Source organism: Miniopterus schreibersii, assembly GCF_964146895.1.
Source record: "Miniopterus schreibersii genome assembly, chromosome: 6".
Taxonomy (NCBI): Eukaryota; Metazoa; Chordata; class Mammalia; order Chiroptera; family Miniopteridae; genus Miniopterus; species Miniopterus schreibersii.
Window position 1 is genome coordinate 15538612 of NC_138107.1, and position 27340 is coordinate 15565951.

The 27340-nt window shown below is 39.8% G+C and overlaps 1 protein-coding gene across 9 annotated transcripts in view; it reads left to right on the forward strand.

The window, feature by feature from the left end:
- RUNX2 (RUNX family transcription factor 2) overlaps positions 1 to 27340 on the forward strand; it is a 306549-nt gene that overhangs the window by 126116 nt on the left and 153093 nt on the right. For 5 of the 9 annotated variants that reach the window (XM_081140283.1, XM_081140284.1, XM_081140287.1 and 2 more), the window contains exon 6: positions 26046 to 26219. The exons of the other annotated variants lie outside the window; for them this stretch is intronic. In XM_081140283.1, coding sequence (XP_080996409.1) covers positions 26046 to 26219 — 174 coding nt within the window. The remainder of the gene's footprint in view (positions 1 to 26045; positions 26220 to 27340) is intronic. 9 annotated transcript variants of the gene reach the window in all.

Sequence of the window (27340 nt, forward strand, 5' to 3'; positions counted from 1 at the left end):
AGAATCTGTGTATGACTGAGCAGATAAAGCCTGTTCACTCACTTTGCTCATTTGACCCTAATGAATATCCTCATATCATTAGTTCCATCAGAAGTTGTCATTTTGATAGGTACAAGCACCTGTGTCTTAGGGAGATTTACAGTGTTTTCAGGTTGTCTGGACAAAAGCCCTGGGTGTGAGTCACAATGTCTCTTGTTGCACAATGGGATCATGGCAACTTCTTAACTATCTGGAACATTTATCTATCATGTGGCCGCATCACTGCTGTGACCACAAGAGAGCTCAAAGGGGAATGACACTGATACTTGAGTATGCAAGATTTGCTGTCTTTTGTGCATGTAAGATAAATGTTTATAAACTGGGGGAAATACTTTAGAATTTATGTGTGGGTCTCTTGTCTCTACTGTAGTTCCTTATAATTCACCCAGTGGCTCTGGGGAGAGTAGCATGTTTCTGAAATAAGGTGACCTGTGTTGTGACATCTTTATAAGCCTTGGCCAAGCCATTTCTTGTGGGCATTCCACAGATACTTCGAAAACTCCAAGTTCCTATTATGATCGCAGGGGATCTTTCAGAAACATTGCTCAGTAAGGTTTCTCAGCCCTAGAAAAAAACACTGGCCAAATGTCTGTGACATTTTCAAGTGGGCACAATGCCAGCCAGCTGGGCTCCTCCCTGGCACCAGATCCTGCCCACACGCTGCGTTTGTCTGGTGGGTAAGGTGGGTAAGGCTTCTGAAACCAAAAGAGGGCAGTGGAATGGAAACATGACAGCCTTTAATCCATTTCTCTGAAATGTTAGTGTTTTATGGTTAATTATATGAGATTTTGGGGTTTTTGCATGATTTATTTAGCAGCAGATAAATATGATTGGTCACAAGGGCCTCGTTCTTTAAGTACTCTAATTTTGGTACTACCCTTACTTTGTATAATGAATATCTATACTTAATTGATGGGAGCTGTACAGATATTCAGTTAAAGAAGCGGCCTGATCTGGTTGATATGGTCACTATATTGCTAGCTTAGGAATTTGCCTTCCATTCTGTGTCTGGAGCAACTTTGGAAAGCCACTTCATGTCCATGCCTCAGGTCCGCACCTATTGTATATACCGCAGCAGTAACTCTAATCCTGAGATACTAAGAATACCATTAATAACAGCTTACATTATACAATGTTCATGACAGACTTATGACCTAGGTCCTGGTATGATCTCAGTTTAAATGTGAAGAAAAAAAGGCTTGGAGAAGTTAAGTAATGTGCCCAAGTCCTCAAACTCTATGGGTTGCAAAGCCAGGATTGGAATGATGTCTGAGCCTGGGCTCTTGCCAGTCTCTGTGACGCATGTCTCAGGTGCTTGGGCAGTGATTGTGTGGTGGTCTTTCAGGTCTGCAAGCAGGGCGGCCAGTCTGGCTTCTGGCACCTCTTCATGGGTGGGCTTGATGGGCCCCTCAAGTGTTATAATGCTTGGTAGTTTATAGTAGGAGCCCAGTAGGAGTGGGCAGTTTATCTTTTGCCCTCTTTAAATCTCACGGAGAGATAAATTCTGTTTGCATGAAACATATTTTTGTTGGAATGCTTTATTTCTTAAGCATTATAATTTGTACATTCGAGCAGCTCATCACAGACTCTTAGAGTTGTAACAAAGGCCACTGGGACTCAGTTCATTTATTTGACATAAGGAAGCTGACACACAGTCCCTGCAACGTTTTATTGTTTATTTGGTCAGTTTATTGTCCAGAAACATCCCCTTTCTTCACTACTCCTTTGAACAAACACCTTATTTCTTTTCTTTCTAACCACCAAACTTCTTGAGTCACTTAGACTTGTCACCTCCACTTCCTCACACCCACTCACTCCTAACCTCCTGCAGTCTGGCTTCCGCTCTGGGCTGGAAGGTTGCTAACAACAGCCCACGCCTCCTCCGGGCAGCCTCTCAGCCATCAGCCTTGACCCCTCTGCAGCATGTGGCCCTGTTGGTTACCTCCTCTGCCTCTGTCTTTGGCTTCTGTTATATGGTGTTCTGATTTCATCCTGCCTGTCTGATGGCTCCTCTTTCTCTTTTGCTTTATCTTTTAAACTCCCACTTACCTCCTACAAGTAGACATCACCAAAAGTTCTGTTCTTAGCTTTCTTCTCCCTGTTTCCTCGCTTGTTCATTTAAGGCGCCATCACATGAGAAATCACGCTGATTCTACGAATAACTCCCAAATCTTTATCTTACGTCCTCACTGTCTTCGTATTCCCCATCTCCCTTAGCCCTAAAGCTAGTGCCACACAGCCCTTTTGGTTTTTGATCCTTAAATATGCATCTCTTTTAAAAACTATCCCTTTCTTACCTTACTCTATGGAAGAGTAGTAACAAGCCAGGATTGCTAACTGTCCTTCTAGCCAGTCTCTTTCTCCTTAAAGTTCTCTTTACACAACACTGCAGCTCAGTCTCCCTAAGACTCAGCTTTGATCATGTTAACAGGAGGGCTTCACCTTGTGGAACCCTCAATGGTACCCTAGATGCTATCCAATCGATTACAAGCTTCTAAGGAGCTTCTCTCAGCCCACCGTCACTTGGCCCCATCTTATCTTTACATCTCCAGTCACTTTCTCACACAAACTCAAGTCCATTGGTTCTCTAATGCATCGGAGCCCACACCCCTTTTTATAACAGTGTCCCTTTACTACTCTGAAATGGAATCATAGCTTTTCTGTGTCTGTTTATCCACATAATTTCTAAAAGATTAACACAATGCCATGATTGTAGCATAAAGGAAAAATAAAGGAACTTCATTTAAAACAAAATTATATTGACATTTTAGTATCTAAATACACAATGGACTATCCAGCGCTTGGCCGTGTATAGAATCATCTTGAGTGTGACGGCTGCAAATTGAGATTGATGCAGATGTGCATGAGAGGCTCAAATGCCAAAAGTGACGTTACTATAGGTGAAGATTTTCTGAAATGCTGAACACTCTTGGTAAAATTCCTAACAAAACAAAGTATGCTCTTGTTCTGATTTCTAAGTAGTTTTATTCCTAGACAAGCCCGTGTATTAAAACTGTAGAAAAAATACTTTGTTTATATTTAAGTAGAGTTTGGGTTCTAGGCTCAGGTAATGATAGCCAGATTTTTTTTTTTTTACCTATTTGAATGCCTGATGGTTTTTCCAAAAGTCATGAGGCATGTGGAAAAACTTGGTTGTGTAGGACTGTCCCATGCATCACAGCACAACTGGCATTATTAGGCCCTGCCCACCAAATTACAACTGTACCTCCAATCATGTAACAATGAAAACCACCTCCACAAATTTTGGAAACTCCCGCAGTGGTTGGTACTATCTGTGTTGAAAACCACTGCTGTAGCCAAAATGTTGTCACTGAACATGCCTTGCCCTTCCCCAGCTGCACATCTCTTCTCCCACTCTGCTTTTGCTCTGAATAGGCTTCTTCCATTTCCATCTTTGAAACCTTGCCCACCCCTGTAGGTCAAACAGTATATACTCCATGAAACTTTCCTTCAGGAGCGAGGCCTGTCTGTCTAAAATCTTGTAGCACTCCCCCTGCGACAATTTACAGTTCTTAAAAAAATATTGCTTCATGTTATAGTTATTTATGTATACATATTATCCATCAGCTTGTGAGATCCTTGACGATATAGATCATGCATTATGGGAAGTTATATTCCCCAGTGTTTCCAGCAAAGTGCCTTGCACATAGTACATGGGCAACGAATGCTTATTGGGTATAGTTTTAAAAGAATATTTGTAGAGAAAAACAAAAGGAAAATTAGTTCTGATGTTAGCATTTAAACCTTACTTTTAAAGTGATATTTACATTTATCTTCGTATCATAAACTTCTAATAATACCAGTTAATATCAGAAAAGTATATAAAAAGCCTGTGGGTCCATAGGTTTGGTTGGTATATATTTTTATATATGTGTTTGTTATTAAAGATAAGACCTTATTCTCTGTGCATAGCAAAAATTTGGAGCAAAATTAAACCAGCCTTCAGACATTGTAAGGAAAGTGTGATAAATGTGGCTACAGTGCCTCTTTTCACTCAATTCTGAAATGTACAGATAAAATAGACTTTTGAAGTCAATCAGGATGCCTGTGCAATTTCCCTGTTTTCCCCTTTTATTCAAAAACCTCAAAACCACTATGGGTAATTCCCTCAAGATCTACTTCTAACACAGGCAGTCTAAAGAGTAAGCAAGATTTCCAAGAACTGAATGCTTTTAACTTTTCCTCTTTATACTCCATTCTTGAGCATCTCTCTCCAATGACATGAGCGAGGAAAGCCCAGTGCTCACTCCACCCACCTTTCATCTCTAACTAGAGGAGCATGAAGCATTTGTGCAGTCTTTCCTGCCATGGCTTCATTTTCTGTCATCTTAACTCCATCACCAATCCTCCGCCTCCTAACAATATCCGTATGAAAGAAATCAGACCCCTTCGACAATGAAAAACACATTTACGCTACTGCATACCACCATTGCCACTGGAAAAGTAGATATTATTTTTTCTGTCAATCTAAACGCGGCACTCTGGCAATGTGTAGTTTTGATGGTTGCGTTTTCATGTATTAAATAATTAAGCAAGCCATAGTTGCTAATCAACAAAAATATTGTTACTGTGAGAAACTTAACAGCTCTTTGTTTATCTGTATTTTTTGAAGTAGGAAGTATCTGTCTTTAAATGTAGAGACTGTGTAAAGTGATCCAAGAAAATGATATGGCCAAATGACATGATTAATTTTCATTACTTTCTTTCCATCTCTTGCCTCAGATGCATTTGAGCCTTGCCCAGATCCCACTTTGATCGAAAACAAGCCCAGGCTTTGGACAAATCAGCTCTTCTTGTAGTTTGGGAGACATAGAGGAGTGTAAAGATGTGTTTTGCTTTCAGAGATTTTTACATAGAGATGGAAAGTTTAGAAATACCTGCCAGAGAAGATTACAGATAAATATATGGGAGTCCTGGCTGGTTTGGCCCAGTGGCTGCAGCGTCAGCCAGAGGGCCATAGTGTCAAGGGTTCGATTCCAGGTCAAGGGCACGTACCTCAATTGCTGGTTAGATCCCCGGTTCAGTCGGGCAAGTACAGGAGGCAACCAGTCGATGTGTCTCTCTCATGCCAGTGCTCTCCCCCTCTCTCTGTGTGTCTCTCTCTCCCCCTCCTCCCTCCTTTCACTCTCTCTAAAAATTGATGGAAAAAATATCCTCAGGTGAGGGTTAAAAAATATATAGTAAATGTCAGATGAGAGCACCACAAATTTCTGGGTCAAGATCTTTGCAGACCCTGAAACTCAGAGAAAGCCTCCTGCCCTCCTTGGGAGCCCAAGATTGTCTTTTGATCAGATCACCCTTCTTTGGTCCCAGAATACGTTTCTTGGTCTAGATGAGTTCCCTTGGGGCTCAGAGAGTGTTCCTTCTGTAGTGCAGAGGTAGGACATTAACACGTCTCACTTCCCTTTTGCTCCTGTTTCATTAAAATGTCTCCCATTTCCCTCTGTAATACACCTCTTTGAAGATATGCCCCAAACTGTGTAGTTCTTACATTTGTTAGCTCAAGACTCTGGTAGGTACTGTGACTTTTGGGAAAGCAAAAAGTTTCCATAGAAATTAAGTAGATTCATTTCAACTCATTCCTTTCACAACTCTGTCCTAGGGAAATTTTTGTAGGCTTTGTGAATTCAAGTCCCAAAATTTGAGATTTAACAAAACTTACATAATCATGGTATTTGGATAATTAAAATGGTATAGCTATTCAGTTTTGTCAGTTAAAGCCCAGGATAGAAGAAACCCAACCCAGGATCCATATTTAGCCGAGACACGGAGGGGTTCAGAGTGGGAGTGGGGGATTTCCACGTCATCCCATCCTTTTTAGCAAAAGTGCTTCCACTTTTCAAGTTGGTAGAGTGATTCTCACTCATTGGCTTTACCAGATTTGTTACATCAAAAAGCAGGTCCAGACCAAAGGAATTCCTGACTGCAAGCAGTATGGATGGCCTTCTTACAGAATGCTAGTGTTTGGGTGATGTTTATGGACATCAATCAGAGAATTGCCCTATTTTTAAATTGCTAAGAAGCAGGTCTGTGTTTTATGCATGATTTTTTTTGCCTCTGGAAAACTCAAGCAGTGCCTCCATCCCTCACCCCAGGCATATATATTGTCTATTAACCCTTAATTTTCCAAGCTTGCGTCCTTTATTGAGTTCTGACTTTTTACGTTGAAGAGCACACAGTAGAGGCTAGCTTTCTTTATTTAATAGACATTCTTGTTTTATTGTTTTAGCCAGTATACTATCGAAGTAAAACTTTGGTACTGCTAGTGTTTTAAGAAAATAAATGTAGAATTTTTTTTCATTCAAGAAAATTCAACTGAAACCTGTTTAGCAACATTGTTTTCATGCATGGCTATGGCAAGGCCGTTTCCAGTTGTTTCTGTTTTTAAGGAACTTCAGGGTTTTCAGTTTTTAAAAAAAATTTTTATTTAAACATTTCTCGGGATTGTCAGCAACAAAAATGCCTTAGTGTTGACTGGTACAAAAACGAGGTGGAAAAGTAAGGAAGGGAAAGTGAGCAGAGAGATTTCTCTGCCCGATCAGTAAGTAGACATCAGAAACATTTACAAAAGCGAGAAACAAAATTTAAGTCAGGAGTGTCAGCAACAAAGGCAAAATTTCAATCAGTTGTGTGGGATGTTGGAGTTATATTCTCCTCTCCCCCCAAAGAGAACATCCTTAGGTTTTCTCCTGTTCTGCCAAGTATTCCTTCCCAAGCTTTCGATATGTTCTACAGGCCACACACACAGGAGCAGGGCTGTCTGTCATAGAACCCAGATGCCCAGCTGTGGAAGATATTCTTTCAGCAGCATCCGTCTGTTTCTTGGCAAGACTTTTCTGCAGTCTAAAGAAAACAGTCCTGGAGCAGCCTTTGGGCCTGCCTGTGGTTAGTGCTGTGCCGGCTTGTATCTGGTTCCCGCTCTGACCTTGTGGGCCTGGACACTTCTCTCTCCTCTCTCTCCTTCCCTCTCCCTCTACTCCTCCCCCTTCTCTGCCTCTCTCTTCCTCTCTCTCCCTCCCTCAGTCTCTCTCCCTTCCCCCAAAGAATATTTGTGATTTGTGTTCGATTTTGTGAAATTCCTGCAGACATCTAGAGAAATTTTACTTTTTTTTTGGTTGTTTCTCTACTGATTGAGAGAGAGGTGGGTAGGGATTGGAAGACACAGATCTTATGAAAGGAAAAGATCTTTCTGCAATATGCCAAGTACTCTGGCAAAATAAAAAGTAGCTTTCATGAGTTCATTTTCAGACTCAGTGCTCTTAAATAGTCTGAAAGGGAGAACTAGTTCATTTCATAGCCAACTACTATAATGTAATTCAGATTCAGGGGCCACCTGGATCAGCGTATTCTGTTCTGAGGGAATATTCTTGGGCTTAAAGGGTGGTCTTCTTTGAAAGCACTGTTTGATGTTGTATTCTTTGGTTTAAAACTTTATTTTTATAGCATTTGTGTTGCTCAGTTTTTGCTCTAAAAGGTTTTTATTTCTCTATTCTCTTCATTATTTTAAGGTTAGCAGTTTAATGTTGCTGAAATTCACACAAAGGAATGGTTTCCCATCCCCCCAGCTCTAACCTCCCCTAGTCCTCCTACCTGCCAATTGTGTCTGAAGTAATTTCCCAGAAGTGTTGTTGACTTTGGGAGATGCAGTATTTCTGGTTCTGTGTGTGTGTGTGTGTGTGTGTATTTGCCTTAATATCTGACTGACAATTAGTTGTTACTCAACTTGGAAGCTCTGTTCATCTCTCTCTCCTTTCTTGACCCACTGAGAGAATTAACATGTGATAGTCATGCCTTATGCATGATGACAGGTGCTAATCTTCAAGGAACTTTACCTTGCATCCCACCCATTAAGGGTATGGTACATAAAAATGGCTTAATGTCTCTTTGAAGGTGTCAGCAGGCATGTGTGGACCACACAGAATGGGTTTCACTGAAAGTAATAGAGTGAAATTGTCTGCATAATTATTTTCGTTGGATTGAGAATCAGCAGCCCTCTTTGGGTTCAGGAAATAAACCTCTGTTAAAACCATATGGCACTATTCTCAGAAGAGATGTTATTACAGGGCCACTTCCCTCTGAATTTTTGAGTCAGGAATTCTTGAAAGGAGTCACATATGTCTGAGAATGAATGTCAAGTTTTCGTCCTCAAGTGTAGTTGTGAAAGTCAGATGTTTTCTTGCCTTTTTCACAAATGCCACCGTGGTCACCCAGGTATAAGGTCCTTGGGAGGCGGCCAGCTGAGCTGCAGCAGCACCGCCATCTCAGGTATACACGTTTGAATTATTACCTGAGCCAAGGGATTTTGTTCTCAAAAGAAAATAAAAATTTCCCTTAATCCAGTGAACCATGTGATTTGTCAACACTGAAAACACATCTTAAGGTCAGCATAATTACACTCTGTCTGCCCAGGCCCTTAATGCAGATTTAGTTGACTTGGCTGTTTTTTTTTTTTCTCTTGCCTAGCTATAAAATTTTCCTCTGAACTACTTGTCGCAGTACTAGTGTGTCCCAGAGTTAGCTGTATTAGAGTGGAAGGTAAAGCGAGGAAGAGTGCAGTTTGCAGTAATGGCTGGGGAATATTTTGTGTAGAACTAAGTTAGGTAAATATATTAAATAATACCCACAATATTTTTATGTGATATATTTTTATGTAATATATAGATATATTTTACACAATACAGTATGTACATTGTGATGAATCATACGTTTTATCTTTTTTGGGGGGGGGAGTATGGTCTTCTTTTTAGTCTTTTCTGTAGAAGGAATATAAGTAAAAGTTGATGTTTGTTCATTTCTGTTATTAAGCCTGGAAAATTATCAGAATCTGAAGAGCTTACTGACTATTGGTAATGCTAGGAAGTTAAAATGTCTCCTGAGTGTCAGATTTCCAGTGAGGACTTAATAGATATTAAGTCCAGCTTTTCGTTTCATATCTAGAGGAAGAAGGTAAGATACCTGTGACTGAATAGTTAGAAGCCTTTTCTATTGCCTTAGGTGTTTTGTAGTGAGAACTGATTTTTTTAATAGATAAGAAAGGTTGCTGACGTTTAGATTCCTTCAGTCACTGGCACACATTCTCAATTCATTTATTTGTTTATTCAACAAACACTTATTGGATATTTATCGTATATGCTTTAAAAAGGACTATAAGAATTCAAAGATGACTTAGTTGTATATATGCCCCAGAAGGAAGCTCAGTCTAATAAGGAGACAAAGCTTGGATGTTGATGATTGTGTGATAAAAGTGATAGAAAAGGGAAAGAGCATAAAAAAGTGGCAGGTGAAGTGATGGGGACCTTTAGAAGCAGTTTTACTTATGTTTGGGAGAGGAAAGGTTTTATCGAAGTGAAGGCATTTGAGCTGAATCTTGAATGTCAGTAATTAAACTTATTGGCAGAAATTCTTGAATATTAAATTCTAAGTAGATAGATGGTGAGTTTCACAAAACACTAAATCTCTTATTTTTATGGTAAATCCCCCAAACCCTCCATCTCGACTCTGGCTCCCTTGGCAGACGTACTGATGGAAATTCCAGCATGGCTCAGTGCTTTGGCTCAGGTGGTTCCTCCGACCTCAGCTGTCTTCTGCTGTCTTCTCTATTAATCTGGGGCTTACGCAGCATTTGCAGCTAAATTCAAATGCTGCCTCCTCTAATACTCTAACATTTCTGTCTTTTTTAGTTCTGTATTTGTTGATCTCCTCTACTAGAGCTGTGCCAGTACCAATATGACAATGTAGGTACATTGTCACATTGTAGGTACTCAGTTGAATAAAGTAGATCAGGTAATTGAATTAACTTTTAAGACACATATTGAAGCTTGGTTTTGATTAGAATTAAGGAATAAAAGTTTATACTGAGACCTGGTACATAAAATTATAGACCAGCCTAGGGCTTAATTTTGAAGTAATAGAAAATAAGCTCATTACAAAATCAGTAGAAGAGATAATCATATTTTTTCAAGGGAAATTCTAAATTGCTCTAGAATTTAGCAATCTCTGGAGTTCAGTTTTCATACAGGGAAAAGGTAAAGGCCTAACAATCTTTAGGCCAAATTGGTGGCTCAGACTTTCTTTCTAAAGTCCTTTTATATGTGTTTATTAGTCAAATTGCAATTCTCTAAATGCTATCACTCATACAGATGGATCCTTTTCTTCCATTTCATATATATACATTCTTTAGGGTTTGTTACTTTCTGATGGACAGTGAGAGTGAGAATGCAAAAAGGGGGAGACCCTGGAGGAAGAATTGAGTTTGTTTAATTTTGTTTCCATATTTCTCTTAAGCTTATTGGACTTGCAAATGGCAGGATAAAAAATGGTCAAATACACTGCTCCATGGGATTTGGGAAGGAACCTTTCTCAGAAGATATGTTGGGAAAGATGGTTGATTTTAAGAGATTTTTAATGGTCATTTTATGTTTTCTTTTGCTCTCCCTCATCTTTGATGTTGATTCTGATTTTGGCATTCCATTTTTTAGACTAGAAAAAGGTTGCATACTCCTGACTTGTGCAAGTGATAGGTACAGAGCCACAGTCTGACTTGCCATGTAGTTGGGAGGGCTTTTAGGCCTGGTACCTTCCCACTCCTTTAAAATAACATGACTAAGCTTGAACTCAGGAGACGCTGTGCAAGCTTATAATCACCATTAAAGGTGTTCTTACTCAAAAGGTGCCCAGGAAGTAACTGGAAACAGGAGTCTGCAGTTCAGGAGAGACTGTAGATGCATTTTTGATAGTCACAGGAACTTGAAGCAGTTGGTATTGATGAGGTTGCTCAGGGAATGGGCACAGAATGATTGGAGGAGAGTTATCCTTTTAACCACTGTGGCTGAATTAACTTTGTGCCCTTGGCCCCAGAGTAGAAGGAGAGGCTGCTCTCTTCCAGCCCCACTTGGACCCTTACAGCAGCAGAAGAGCAGCATCAGAACTGCTTCAGGGCCACCACGGCTATGTCCTCCAGGAGTCCTGCCTGCTCCCTAGTCTCCATGACACCCGGGGCCCCTCCTCCCCCGCCTTCCTGCGTCTCTTCCCTGGCTCTCTTTCTTTTCCCATTCCTTATGTTTACTCTTCTTAGGCTCCTTCTCACATTCTATACCCATTCTCTGAGGGACCGTGTCAGTTACACCAGTGGCTTCCAGTTCCCTTGACTACTGAGAATGCATCTCCAGCCTCTTTTGAAATTCATGCTCATTTTTCTAGCTTGCTTCCTGGGCATCGCCATCCGAATATGTCCCATGGGACTTCACACTGATGTCCCACACAATATTCAGATTTCCCACCTCCACTTCAACCACACTTCTCTACCCAAATATGAACCCCCTCCAGTTTTACCTGTTTTTTCCCCTTCTTATTGAATTTATTGGGGTCACACTGGCCAACAAAATTATACAGGCTTCAGGTGCACAGTTCCATAGCACATTATCTGTACACTGTATTTTGTGTTCACCACCCCAAGTCAAGTCTCCTTCCATCACCATTTATCCCCCATACCCTCCTCCACCTCTCCCCACCAGTCCCCACTATCCCCTGGCAATCCCCATATTGTTGTTGTGTCCATGAGTCTTTTCTCTTTTTTCTTTTTTCCTCAATCCCCCCCGCAACCACTTGACCAAACCAGAAACCTGAGGCTCATCCTCTCTGCCTTACTTCTTATATCTAATTATTCTATTACACTGTCCTGTGAGCCTCTGTTCTGTGTCTCCAGTGCATTCCCTAAACCCACTAGCACTGCTTTAGCTTAGTTCACACTCTCAGTGTTTATCTCCTGGCCTATAATATAAAAATAATTTTCTAACTGGTTCCATGCCTCTAGCTGCACTTCCTTCTAGGTCATTTTCCCCCTAAAGTAAAGAAGTCATCCTAAACTGTGGGTCAGCTCATGGCATACACTTGCTTAAATTCCTCAGCTGTCTCCTGCTTAGATGAAGTTTAGACTTTGTGGAATGACAGAGAAGGCCCTTCAGCATCTGACCTACCTGATTGTCTTTCTCACAACCCCATGGATGAGCTCCAACCATGCGAAATTGCTTCACTGTCTACACTTTTTAAATCTATGTCTTTGCACCTGCTGTTCCTTCTGCTTGGAATGTCTTTTTCTTAAATTTGCTTAACTGAAGACTACTCATCTTTTCAGTTTACTCATCTCTATGAGCCCTTCCTGACTGCTCTTGGAAGTTAAGCATTTATTCTTTGGTTCTCCTTTTCTTGTTTAGAACTCAGTTATGCTGTTTGTCGCATTGCTGTAATTATTTGTTTATATGATGCCCCCAAAGTATACTCTGAACCTCCTACTTTAACATATTTCATGCTACACAATAAGTACTTAGGAAATTTTAATTGATAAATGAATATTATATTCACATAGTGGTTATATTCACATAGTGGTAGGACATTTTCACCTCTATTACATTTCATCCTGATGACATCCCTGTGATGCAGATATTTTAATCCTCATTTGACAGATGAGGAAGCTGAGTCACAGGAGGAAGTTGAGTCACAGAGATAATAGTTTATTTGCCTACAGCTCCACAACCAAGTTAGCAGCAAAACTAGGGACAGACTCCAGGATTTTTTGCCCCTTGTATAGTCAGGTCTAGATTTAGATAGGGGGTTCTTCTTTTTGGTCAGATGCTGGTTTGGTCTTTTAACTATTCCATTAAGTTCATTAATTTGTGTGTGTGTGTGTGTGTGTGTGTGTGTGTGTATAACCCCTAGTGACAGGTGAGGCATCCGTAGCATCATTGATTTTTAGAACTGCAAGTTAAGTAGTCTGTTATTTTGTAGATGAGACAATTGTGTATCTGAGAAACTCACAACTTATCACTAGTGGTAAAACCCACATCTTCTGACTTACCGTAACCCATTATCTTTCTTACTACATGTTGGGCAATCGTCAGTTCTATTGGATAGTTTTGCTGTTGAATGTCAAGGGTTGTTAGTAGGATTTGTTGAGTCATTAGGCCAGTTAACTCTTGGGAAGAGACCACCCTTGAAGCAGAAAGAGGATCATTTCTGTGAACATTCTCAGTGAAGGGCCCTGAAAGAGATAGGGCCCAGGAGAGAAAGAATCAGATGGTGCTGTTCTTCCATTGGTTACCCCACTCTTCCAGATTGTATTACTTCTTCTGCAGTCAGGCTTCATAGATTCTTGAGCATGTGCCATTTCAAAATAAAACAAAGATAGCTAATTAGGTTGACAGATAAGTATTCCATAGTGCAAGAAAAAGTGTGTGCCGTAGTCAGAAGGGTTGTGGTGTCGTGGTGTAAATACAGGATAAAGCATGTTGGGCCTTGAGAGGACAGCACCCGAACTACCTGAAAAGAGATGTGGAACTCGTAATTAGTATCACTGTTCCTTTAACTAAGTGCTCCCTCTCTGCACAAATATATGCATGTATATAATAGAAATAATATAAATGTATAACCATATATGTGTATATATAGAAAAGTCTATACTTTATACATTTCACATGACAAAAGAAAAAAACTTCACCAAACTGTCATTACTGATTAAATAATTCAGCATGAAGCCAGCAGACAAAAATCTTTAAAACTTTACACTTGCTTTCAAAAAACAAACAAATTTAATTTTAATCACTTGAAATTTTTTGGAGTATTTTAAAAATAAGTATTGAGCTGCCTCAGTAGTATTTTTTAATTGAGGTAGATGGTGTTGATGAACTCTGCAAAATGAGCAACAACCCACTTCCTTCAGTTAGAGAAGAATGCACTTTTCTAACCTGCTGTGCCTTGAAAAAATGGGTAAAACTTGCTATCTTCTAACTCCATTTAACACTACTTTAGACTGCCTTTTACATAACAATAACTTGATCCTACTCAAAATACTTGGCACCTTTAGTGACAGAGTGGAATGTAGGAACACTTTAGCAGATCTGAAAGTGAGTCAACTCCAGTAGTTTTTGGAATGAAGAGGTGGAGTTTTCAGTTCTTTACTCAGAGTTCACAGAAGATAAGAATACGGGGATTAACACAATAGACTCCCTTCATTACACATGGCTGAACAAAGCAATTATCTGTCTATCAAGGCTGCAGTAAATTGTGCAACAGCATTAGGAAGCGTGGATGGATAGGTGGATAAATGCTATTCCACCAGAAAAGGGTGCTGAAATATGAGGGAATCCTTTGAGTTTAACTTGTAAACTGTTTTATTTTGGAGTTTATATCATGTTACCGTTGCAGCTTAGAGTGAAATGATCTTTTTTAAAAAACATACTGTTGATGGCATTTTTCAGTTCCTTACCCATCTGAATTTTATTAAGAGGGTTATTTCAAAGACATCTCCTGTTTAATCATGTTTAAACAATCTCTTTAAGACCTGTTGTGTAGATATAAACACAATAGTCCTTTAATGTAGTAAAACAGACTTCTGACAGACACAGCACATAACAGACATCCATCCATTATTGCTTAAGCTGCTGTTCCTTCCATGCCTGACCTGAAAGGGTAACCACAGCTCAGCTGACAGCGTTCGCGGCCCAGAGACACTGACATGCGCCGTGTTACTGTCTAGCAAGCAGAGAATTGCAGAGAGGCAGACAATTGGAGAGGCCTTAGACTAGATTAGAACTAAGTACCTTAAATCTGTTTTAATGGCTGTGTTTACATCTCCTTCTTTTTCATTCCTTTAAGAAAGTAATCAGGTTTCGCAAGCGTTAAGAAAACCACCTCTTCTTGCCAGCTGGACAAGGTCCAGTTTAAGCAAGAAATTTCCCCCCCTTTTTTCTCTTCTGTCTTTTTCTTTTTTCTTCCTGTATGATCGTCACTGCCATTCAGCACAGCAAGACTGGGCTGCGGGAGCTGGCTGACTTTTTCCTTGGTTATTACTTTTTAACATTTTCTTCCTGTCACAGAAATGGGAAAACTGAAAATGCCGTGCTGCTGCTGTAGCAGCAAATGTCAAGAGAGGAGCCCTTTGCACATTTTAATTACCTCTATGAACTGTTTTTCTTTGCTTACAACACACACAGTCACGTAACATATGCACAAAGCCGTGATAATGAAAGAGAAACAGAGAAGATCACATGCGAAGGAAATGCAGCCAGCATCCAGGAATTGCGTGACAGTCTGTAGGCTAGTTGTCACTGGACTCTTTGAAGAGTAATGCCATCCATGTTTAGCTGGATTATTGGCAAATAAACAGTGATACTTTTTGTTCAACTGTGGAAACTACGATTTCCATCACTTAAAACATGGCCATTAAAGAATCTTTACATCTCTCAGTGGGGTCTCTATAAATGCTAGTAACACAAAACTGTGGTGTGTGTGAGTATATCATAGTAAAAAGGCAAAGGAAATGTTTCCAAAACTAAAACACCCAAGTTTTACTAAGCTTGAGAAGTAAAGTGAGATAGAGAGAAAGAGATCTTTGTTCATTTCCTAGAAACTGAAGGGAGAGATGGAGATTCAGATGGCCCAAGATGGTTGTGGATATTGGGTTATAGGTAACAGGAGAGTAAGATGTGTTGTGACAGAACAGTCAGAAATATCAGGTATAATATTATAAAATCTCTGCATTAAGCCTCTCTGCTTTTTCTTACTCTGTTCTTTCTAGACCTCTTTTCCTCAACATTTTTCTTCTTTCCTGGTATGGCAACCTGGTATCAGAAAAGGAGGGCCGAGGCAGGTCAAGGGACTGGCTTGCAGTGTCTCTGCCTACTTCCATGACTTCAAACAAGTATTTTTCTGGGCATTAGTTCCTTTTCTAAAATGAGGAACATGGTCTGGTGCTATCCATATTCCATCCCAACTGAAAATTCTAATTTATATAATTTTGATTCGAATGAGAGTAAAGAGGGAAAGCAGTGTCCCTGGGAAACAACAGGCAGAAAAAATCAAGGATGGCAGGACTGGAACTAAAAAAAAAGAAAGTGCCAGAGAATTTGGAGGTAAAGAGGCAGAGTAGATTAGAGCTGTATTAGGACCTGGAAGAGGCCCTGTAGTGAAGTCAGCCAGGTCCCTTGTTAGCTCTTTTCCCCCTGCCTGCAAAAAGGATTACATCTCCTCCTGTATATTTCCATCCATTATGCTTTCATCTGGTCTTTCTTTAAAATTTTTTAATCCTGTTTTTTTTCATACCTCCCATGAGTGTTTTTTTTTCTTTAGATGTTTCAGGGTTTTTTTAAGTCCATTATTTCAAGAAAAAAGAATTATATTCTAAGCATATGTTTAGTAGAAGTTCTTCCCTGATGTGTGGCTGATACTGGCATAGCCTGATAACCCTGTTCTTTCTTCTAGATACTTGTTTGATTGTGGTGATTTGCCACCGCCTAAAATCTAAAAGTTATAAAGGAACTTGCATTTATATACATGCAAATTAAAATTTCTCAGTTCTTTCATTTGTATATTTATTGAAAGATCTTGAATTCTTTAACCTTTAGAAGCCTAAACTATGAAAGAGGCTGTCCTTCAATGATCTCTCTCATGCATCTAATTGTATTTTAAAAATGACTGCATATGAATTTGGGAGAGTGAACTTTTTACTCACTGATCTAAGCTGGCGTCTTTTATTATTAAAAAAAAAAAAAAGCAAATTCAGCTTTTAACATTTCTTTTTTATGAACTGGAGTTCCTAGAATATTTCTATGGAGTCTATGGCTTAACTCTGTAATTATGTCTCTTGAGTAGATTATGTTTTTCTTTCCATAATTATGTTTTTACCCAGGAGACTGGAAGGCTTCAGACCTCTCTTGGGTGAAATTGCTCTTCCTCTCTTCTTCCTTGTTAAGCTCTGAATTCTACATGCCTGACTGTGTTCAAGGGCTGAAAGGGGGCTCTTGAAGATATGTGGGAGTGATTATGATTTTTTTTTTTGAGAAATTGGTTTATATATTAAGAAGAGCCTTTAGCAAGAAGCTCTGTTAGTTCATTTTTGAAATGCCATCAGAGAAGAATCTCCTGGAAGGAGGTTTGTTTATGATCTGTGGTCCTCTGTCTGAGCCACACACTAACATTGCTCAAGGGCTGTCTCCTCTCACAGGCTGTCCTGTGTGAGCTCTGGGGCCCCATGAACACGTCATATTGCATGGCTGCTAATTTCCAGTGGCTCAGAGGAGCTGGAGGCCTTAAACATGAAGATAGTTTCTTAGTCCAGTTCATTATTTTAGTCCAGAAATAGTTTGACCTGAACCAGACAGCATACTCTTAGGAAAAAAGATGACTCAGCAGCCTTTCCCAGCAAAGATTATAGACTCATCAGTTTTACTGTGGGAAATGTTTCCCAATAACCAGCCTTTTTCCCCCCTTCCTCTCTGCCTTTTACTGGACAAAAGGAGAGATAATTCTAAATTGAACAATGTTCTTACTTATTAATTCAACAGCATTTGTTGTCTGCCTTCCCTTTACATAGGCTCTAAGTTATGTGCTAGACTGAAGACATATGACACCCATCCTCAAGGGGTTCATAGCCAAGTCCAGGAGAATCTAAGATAATAGGGTTTGAAATTTTATATAAATATTTTATATCAATTCATAGTAAGTTAATGCTTACTGAATGCTTACTACACTTAAGTATAACCACATGTAGTAGACAAAAAACAGTTGTAGCTGCTCTCAGCTTGCTGAGATAGAAACCAGAAGGATCACTGAGGCCCTAGGGACAGAAAAGACCAGAACAATGTGATGACTCAGTTGAGACTGGGACGGGATTTGGTCCAATGGAGATGATGGGGAGAGGGTATTCTATGTAGGGGAGATAGCTTGGGCAACCACGGGGACTCTGAAGAACTGTGGGTAGTCCAATGTAAGTAGAACATTGGCTGGGAGCAGTATAGTTGTAGCCATTGCAGATGAGGTTGACAGGCTACACTTGAGACCATATTTTCCAGGTCCTTCTTTACTGGGCTCAGGGGGCTGTTTAATTCAATAGGCAATGTAACACGATTGATAGATTTTGAGTAGGTAAGTTACATTAATGTTAGGATTTAGGGACTGAAAGGATTTTAAAAATTATGGAGACTAACTCTTCATTTTTATAAGGTCCAGTGGGTTCCATTAAATCCCTTCTGTGATTATACAGCTAGTTGGTGCCCTTTCATATATGCCAAGCTGCTACTCTGTGTGTTAGCCACAAGTGAGAGGTTAGAAGTGGTTTTAGTGGGAATGGAAAGCAGGGGCCCATCATTGTAGAAACTATAGGAATGGGCTCCACTGGGTGATGTTAGGAAAGGGAGCTGGAAAAGGTACACCTAAGCTGGGTTTTGAGCCTGGGAGACTAGAAAATGGTGGTATTAATGGAAATACGGAAATTAGAAGGGAAGCTGATCAGGACTGTTTGTAGTGGAGAATATAGGGTGTGTCAGGGAGAGGCAAAGGGCTTAACCAAATATTACAGGCTTTAAAAGAGTTTAGGTCTTAGATTTTAGACTTTTAGAAACCACCAGTAAAATGTCGTCATCCAAATGTAAACAAAGAAGAGTTTCACTTTTGTCAATAGTATTTCCATCTTCACACGTATGTAGGAATGCAGAAAATCAAGGTTTTTAATCGACAGCCTCAATAGTTAGAATTATTTGGTTCCAAGCTTTGCATGGCTTTCCTAAGAACTCACTTGAGCCTGCAGTCTTCCCTGTTATATTACTTTTGCTGCAAACCACTGAAACTGAACTCTCAGATACACTAAGGCTCCTCCTTTGTAGTAGAATTCCAGGTAATTTCATTTGGGATTAAATTATGACTTTAAAATTAGTCAACCTATTTCCTGATCCCTCCCTGCAGATACTCCTGTATGTACCACTTTCAGGGTAGGGAGATTAGAACTGAGTGTCATTTTCCGCCAGAACTCCTATGGAATAAGCAGCTCAGTTTCTATATAACCAATTTACTCTGAAAAGTGATAATTCTGGTGCAAGTCCTTTCCTCTCTCCCTTTTTACTCCAAGGATTATTGTCACAACATTCTTAAATGGTTATATCCTGTGGCTTTAGCCCTGGAGTATTGGACCAGATTTCATTCTATCACATTCTTGCTGACAGCAAAATTAGCTAATGTCTCCCTGGTCACCTCTCTCCTCCAGGGAAGCCCGAATACATGGCAGAGGAGCACATGGATTGCCAAGGTAGCGGGTTATTGGTCTGGGAATAAAAAGATCTGTCTTAAAAGGGCATTTCCCATATATATTGCATAATTTAAAATAATGTAGTTGTAAAACTCAAGTATCAACTGATTTGAGAATCTGTTTAGATTAATTAGTAACTTTCTGTGGCCACTATGAAAAACGGTATGGAGATTCCTCAAAAAATTAAAAATAGGGCTGCGATCTGATGCAGCATTTCCACTTCTGGGCATTTATTGGAAGAAAACAGAAAGACTAATTGGAGAAGACATATGGACTCCTGTGTTCACTGCAGCATTATTTACAGTAGCCAAGATATGGAAGCAACCTAGATATTCATCAATAGATGAGTAGATAAAGAAGATGTAAGATATAGGTAATGGAATATTATTCAGCAACAAAAAAGAATGAAATCTTGCCATTTATAGCAACATGGATGAACCTAGAGGGTATTATGCTAAGTGAAATACATCAGACAGAAATAGGCAAATACCATATGACCTCACTTATATGTGGAATCTAAAGAACCCCACAAAATAAGTGAACAAACAAAACAAAATAAAAAGAATTGTGCCTCTGTTTAGATTAATATCATGTATAGGTTTAGAAGCATCTTGTCTCACAAGATCTTCATTATCATGTTTCTGTCATTTGTCCTCCAGCCAGCTTCTCTCCTTCCTCCTCTGCTTATCAAAATCCTACTCAGCCTTCAAGAGCATAAAGGCTCCTCTTGTAGTCAACGTCCATCGCCCCCTCTTCTTCCTATAGATAGCACTTTATTATTTTTTAAATTTTTTTGTGATAAAAAATTTCAAACACACATTAAGAGATTATATTTAATAAAACTCCATATGCTCACCTTATTTTATAATTAATAACATTTTTCATATTTGCTTTATCTGACACTTTGTGGAAATATTTTAAAGCAAATACTGGACATCATGACATTTAACCCCTAAATATATGAGCCCTTCTAAAAAATAAGGGCATATTTTTGACATCATCACAGAAAGCACCGCCTCCTTAGTATTTTCAAGTAGTCTATGTTCATTTTTACTCAGTTGATCCCCAAAGCACAGCATTTTGTGTTTCACTCACCACAGTCTTTTTCAGTTATATTTAATTGCTTGCCTTTCTTTCCCACTGGACTGTGAAGTGCTTGAGGGTAAGACATATCATATATTTTCTCTCCCCTCCTTCTTACAATGCCTGGTGAAACTTGCATGCGGTAGATGCCCGGTACACTAGCTGGACTAGCTGACAGCCTGTGGACATGGTACTGATTCCTGATTGGTGCTCTATTGCAGATCTGCCTTTTAACTTTATTTTATTTTTAAAAAATGTATCTTCATGATACCTAGGGTACAAGTAGGGACCTAGTAAAAAAAAAAAGAAGTGTTTAAATCCGTTAAAATACTGTTGTAAAAAGATGAGCTGCCAAACGTCATGTCCTAGTGATCAGCAAAATGACCCTGCTGTGCCACATTAGGGTGGACTGGCCATGACATGTTACCCTGATGAAGTTTCATGGAAGTGGGTCTTTTCAGGTCTTTGTAAAAAGCACCTTGTTTTTGAAAGGTGCACTTGTGTGGGGGATATAAAACTGAAATTCATAGATACAGACAGTAGTATGGTGGTTGAAGGGGGGGTGGGGGTGATAGTAAAGGGTAGAGGGGGCCAAATATATGGTGACAGAAGGTGATTTGACATTGGGTGGTGGGGACGCAATGCGATATACAGATGATGTATCATAGAAATGGACACTTGAAACCTATATGACCCTACTGACTAGTGTCACCCCAATACATTTAGTAAAAAAATAAAGTAAACCCATCATTGGCAAAAAAAGAAAAAGGAAGTTGGACTCTTTTGTATGTGTATTTGGGCCTCCTTTAGGAGGAGGCTGTGACTGGTACCGTGTATCATGTTGTAAATATGGTGCATGGAGTGTGAGGTTCTGGCTGGGGACCTACATGGGTCTCCACAGTTGTGAAGCTGTTCTCAATCAACTTTTCCAAAAATGGGCAAAATGGGTCACATTGCAGAGGCAAGTTTATTTTCATAGTTCACATACCACAATTTTTACGTACCAATGTGTGATTTTTAAAGGGGAAGTTTTAATGGCAATATTACTAACTTTCATTGTGAGGTAGCTGCCCTTGGACTAAAAGAGCCGGGTGGGGAAGAATGGGGCAATTAGATGGACTCTTGCTTTATGACTTAATAGTTCCTCCTAGGTCTTTGCTCTAAGGATGTGTGAATGCTGTGACCTTTTGATTATGCTTTCTTCTTGTGCCCCTGAATTTATTGCAACAAAAGTTATATTCAGCCAAACACACTCAACTTTTTAAGAAAAAATTGTTCTGAAAACTTTTTTTCCACTTTAAATTCACTTTTGATCATGATTTCCCCTGAATGACTGAGACTGCACTGTTATAATCTAAAATAAGCTTGTTGGCAACCGGAGGGAAAACAGTCCTGGACCAACAGTCAGAAAACCTGAGTTCTAATCCTGCCACTAACTTTGTGACTTTGGGTAAGTCACTTCCCCTTTCAGTGGCTCAGGGTCCTCATCCGTAAAAGAAGTACATTGCTCTAAAATTTAGAGTCTAAGTTATTTCTGTTGTCATTTTTACCTCTGTGATTCAAAATGACTTGCAACAATGCTTAAGAATTATTGTGAGAGCAAATGGGACTTTTTTAGAAAGAAAAAAGACAAGCTTTCACTTGAATGTACTTCAGGGATATTGCTTAGGAAGCACTAATAAAGGCCGATCTGGATCCACTGGATCCACTAGCTTGCCAGAGAAGAAGAGAAGAGATTTTTGGGTGAAGATAGTGCTGTAATATGATATTCTGGGCCAGAAAATATTCTCTCAACCAAGACATTTATCTAAAAGAGGAAAATATTTATTCATTCATTCATTACATAAACATTTATTGAGCACCTACTGTGTGTGCAGGCACTGAACTGTTGGAGGATACAGCTGTGAATAGGACAGAGCACTCGTTCTCATGGACTTCCAGCCTTGCAAGGGAGACAAGTAAATACACAAGCTAATTACAAATGGTGGTAACAGCCATAAAGGAAATAAATAGAGGGTGCGCTTGAGAAGGAAGAAACTTACTCTGGGTGTAGAAGGCATGCAAGACCTCTCATAGGAGGTGGTGTTCACCCTGAGGCCTAAGGCATGGGAAGGAGAGGGCTGTACAAAGAATCAGGGGAGAGCATTTCAGGAATATGGAAAGGTCCTGGGATAAGAGACTAAAAGGAGACAGTGTCAGATGGCCAGAGAGAGAGATAATGGGTTCCTGGACTAGGGTGGTACTATTGGAAATGAGAGAAGTGTATAGATTTCAGATATGCTTTCAAGATGGAAATGACAAGATTCAGTAATGGATTGAATGTGGGGAGTGAGGCATAAGGGGAAATGGAGGAAATACCTACATATTTGTCTTATGCAACTGAGTGGCTGGTGCCACTTTTATTGAGATGGAGGGACTCTCAGGGAGGAATTGGTGGGGTTTTTTCAATAAAAGAATAAAGAATTTTGTCTTAAATATACTGCATTTAAGATACCTTTGAGACACCCCAGGGCAGAGTCAAGTAGGCAGTGAGATACACAAACTGGAACTCAGGGCAGAAGTCAGGGCTTAGCCCAGAAGTGGGGAGTCATTGGCGTGATTAGGTGCATTGAGTGCATGGGACTGAGGTCATAGTGGGCAGTGCTTTTCTACCTCCGCCGTCCATTGGACCCAGTCCCAGAGACTCTGATTTAATTGAGCTGATGTGGGGCTTCCCTAGAGGGTTTTCTTATCCAGCTCGGGTGGAAGAGCCACTGCCCAAGGGAGAAACTGCACCTATATAAGAGGATTTAGGATCGAACTTTTATATAGTCTTAAATATAACAAAAGCGTTGTCCATTCTTTATACTTTTATCCTGCTTGGAAGACCTAGTCTTTGGCTCTCTGGTTGAGGTTTCGTTTGCCCTGCACCATGGCAGAGCACCCGTCCCTGATTTCAGTCAGCGTGCTCTCTGGCTTCCGTGCTCTGAGGATTTGGGGACATCTTCTCGCAGCCAGCCGTTCAAGTGCTACCCTGATGTGGTTTAGCGGTGGTGGGTATTTGTCATGCTTGAGAGATGGAGAGCCCCTTCAGCTTTTGTTCTTCCTTGTGCTGTAAGAATTGTGTGTGGTTGCGGTGGTGGCTGAAAAATGCGTGCTTTCTGTATATATGCAGCCACAGATAGATGGCCCCTGAATTACTCCAGGGTGTCTGTAGATACTTGGTAGCTCGTCTTTGAAGATAATTTCCAAAAGGTCATTGAGGCTTTTAAAATTTCACCTGCTCTTAAATTTTTTACGCTTATCAGTGCTTCTCAAGTCTTTTATTTTTTGCCTATAAGCTCCTATTACTCCCCTGAAGCACTAGGCTAAGAGAAAATAAAAGTGTACTCACACATCCATAGACTGAGCTCAAATCTCATACGGTCTCCATGAAAACCTAATGAAAAGGCTGTAGAAAGCAGAGGCAAAGCTTATTAAATTTTCTTGTGACCCATGGCCCGCATAAAGTCCCGCTGTATAAAGGAACCATGCAAGATCGTGTAGCCCTCCCCTTGGCCCTCAGGGAATCTGCCATTCCAAAAATATGACCTATTAAAAAAATAACTTCCAGGGACAATTCCATAAGCTTTCTTGTTAATGTTTACAGCTGTATCAACACCACACCAATACTTTTTTTGTATGTGTGTGAGGAACAGAATCCACAGATTAAACTGTGACAAGTCCCATATAATTCCCTAATCGTGAAACTAGTTAGACACAGCAAGATGTATTGATGGAAGTTTGTTTAGGGTAATGGGTGAGCTATTAACTTTGTAATCGAATCCTTGCTGCTGCTTCTACTTGCTTTGAAAACCCGCCTTGACACTTCACAGGGCTTAGTTCTTTGGTGCCTCACTCTGCAGACCTGGATACTTTGCAGCCCTCCGCAGCCGCTGGGAGAGGCCGGGCAGAGCGAGCTAGCATGCCAACGCTGGTAGGGCCACATGATGAGTGGAAAGCTTAGTCAACCAAGGCAAGAATCATGTCCTCGTCCAGGACAAGCTAGTCAGTATCTGAGGACCACGGGGTAGTTGTTCTACCTCTGTAGGGCTCAGTCACTTCATCTATGAACATCTACTTGCCGGCATCCAGGAGCTGTTTGGGGTAATCTCTAAAGGTTCTTTAGAGTTCTAAAATCTGTTTGTAATCTGGATAAAAAGTCATAAATGGTGAGAAAAACAACCATCAACAATGAGTTTTCCTAGTTTTTTTCTGATCATTTTTCTCCTAGGCTTAGTCCCTCTGTTAGAGCAGATGCCCCAAACTTGCACTGGCAGGAAATAGGGTGGTGGGTGCATTTCAGTTAATGGGTCTAGTTGGAACATGTTTGGCTGTGGAGACAGCTACACTCATATTACCAAGCCTTGGCTTCCTGTCTGTTTTCTTTGGGCTGGGTAGGCAATGAAAAAGGAGACAGGAAAATACATTTTGGGGCAAATAAAATAAGGAATTTGTCTTATGAAGACAGCTTATAGTTGGGAAATTCTAATGTTCAACTTAACCCTATCCTGATACATTCCTCTTGTCCTGCACTAAGTGGAAGATGAGTGTTCTTGCTGCCCATAGAATGTACCTTCCCATTCTTGAAGGTTGTTAATAATCCTTCAGGGTGTTTTGTTTTGTTTTTATGGATATTAATCTTCATTCCCTTAATCAAAGGGCAAAGTCTTATTCCAATCTTTGTAATGGCTTTTTAAATTAGCTTCAGTTATTAACGTTTTACTAAAATGTTGGGGCAACATAGTAGGGCCTCACCAGCGTGTGGAAGGAGGAATCCACAGTACGTTTCTGTTTGTGTATCAGGCGTTATTGTACTTGTTCACCACAGCACCACTGTACAGATTTACACTTAATTCATGTTGCACCAAGACAGTACTGTTCTCTTTACTAAGTATGATTTGATGACTTTTTAAAAGAGTCTTAGTACTGTGGTTATCTTTTGATTTGTATATTTCTAATATTTAGAGTTTTCTTCGATTTTAGACTTGAATAAACTAAAAGAGAGGCAAAGTTTTTTATTTTCTATTTTTTAAAATAATTGATTCTCACATTCACATGGTAACTCAAAAGGTATTTTTCAATTTCTTTTACAAAGCCACAGTACTAGATTTAAAATAAAAAAGCATTCTCTGTAGTTTAACACAGTTCATTATATGCTTCCAGGCTTTGACATATCACAAAATATCCAGGTTCCTCTTGAAAGTTTGAGTTTCCTTGCCTATATTTCTGTTATTTTTTTCCTCTTAAAGGGGTTCAAGGATTGAGTTTTAATTTTTCAGAGAAGAGTCTCAGTAAGGTATTAATTGTAACATAAAAAAGAAAAAGTCACTATGGTCATCATGGAAATTTCCCTTTCACAAATTGTTTGTCTCTGTTTCTGCCCCAACTTTGGGATAGTAGGTGTCACAGCACGGCCTCTCTGAACTTTCGGGGAGGTTTTGTCTTTCATGAAACAAGAGGACACATCCCAGAACACGTTCACCTTTCCCATCCTCACTGAGAGGCTAGAGGAGGTACCCAGAGAGTTCCTCTTGAGCTCCAGTGTCCTGGCCTCACTATGATGCTTGACTCTGAGTCACCCTCTGGGACCTCAGCTCTCCACTTACAGAACAGAACTAGGAATGCTTGCCACTAGATGATGCTTATAAAGCAATTTGAAATGGAAGGCTTTATATAGACACTTCATTATGAATACCAGTATTGATAATTCCTTGGCTTAACTCCCCAGTATGTATGTCACATATCTATTTAGCATGGTCAATTGTTCAGCTAATTAATATGCTTTTATTTTATGATTTGCTGTTTCCAGGGCACAGACAGAAGCTTGATGACTCTAAACCTAGTTTGTTCTCTGACCGCCTCAGTGATTTAGGGCGCATTCCTCATCCCAGTATGAGAGTAGGTGTCCCGCCTCAGAACCCACGGCCCTCCCTGAACTCTGCACCAAGTCCTTTTAATCCACAAGGACAGAGTCAGATTACAGGTAAGACAGACTCATAGGTTTCACTTGCACAGACTCTGGCAGGCTGGGGGTGAGGGGATACCAGCTGAGATGTGTTCACTTCAGAACTCCTGGAGCTATGGAATGACTTATTAAAGAATCAAGACTTGAAGACACTGGCCTTTTTTTTTTTTTTTTAATAAAAGAATAAATAAAAAATTCCAGTATTCACTAACTTTGGGATGAAATGTGGGTGAAGTTTCTATTTTAGCCGTGTCAGTCTGCACACTGGTGGAATGGTATTGACTGTGCTCTCTGGGAGAATGTTTGTTACAAGTTTCTGTATTGTGTCCACTTGGTGCAGGGGATACCATCACACCCTCACTATTAGAAAATTATAGTTAACTGTCTCAGATTTGGGCTTACATTTCTTGTATATATAACTATTTCATTAAGTTTTCTTGCAAATTGCCCAGGGCTAACAGGAAGCCTTGATTGGTGGTTATAAGGCAAAGTCAACGAGCAGCTCATTGGCAGACAGATTTTTACTTCTGATTCACATTTAGCTCTGGTCCTCAAGCGACATTTCTCTTTTACATTCTAGTAAGCTGCTTACTCTACCTTTATTCTTAAAAATTAACATCAGCATTGCATTACAGACCAATTCACTTTTGATGTGTTAAGATGCCCAACTTTTTTCTTTTTTTCCAGCCCCACTTGTACAAAAACCTCTTATTTTAGGACTGTTCTGCTTGCTTTTAGGTGATGCTGACAAGAGAGTGTGTTAATCATCATAGATCTTTAATTTGCAGCTCACAAGTATTGAGAGCTGAAAGCAAGTCTACATGTAATCTAGTTGCTATTTTTGGCAGAGGTGGACTAGAATAGAGAGGGAAATAACTCAAAACAAAATATATAATAAACACTCAAAATGGATATTTTTTAATGGTTAGGTTTTAGTCTATCGTGGTTAGGTTTGAGTGGCTTAATGATTTATAAACATAATTGTTTATAAATTAAATGACCTCCCTCTCTTTCTCTCCTGCCCTTATTAGGTATATGCTTTTCGGGATATTTACTTAGAGTAGGTTTCTGTGGGTATATGAATATTAGTTTGAATATATGAGGATGCCTGAGTGTATATTTTAAAAGTAACGTAGTTA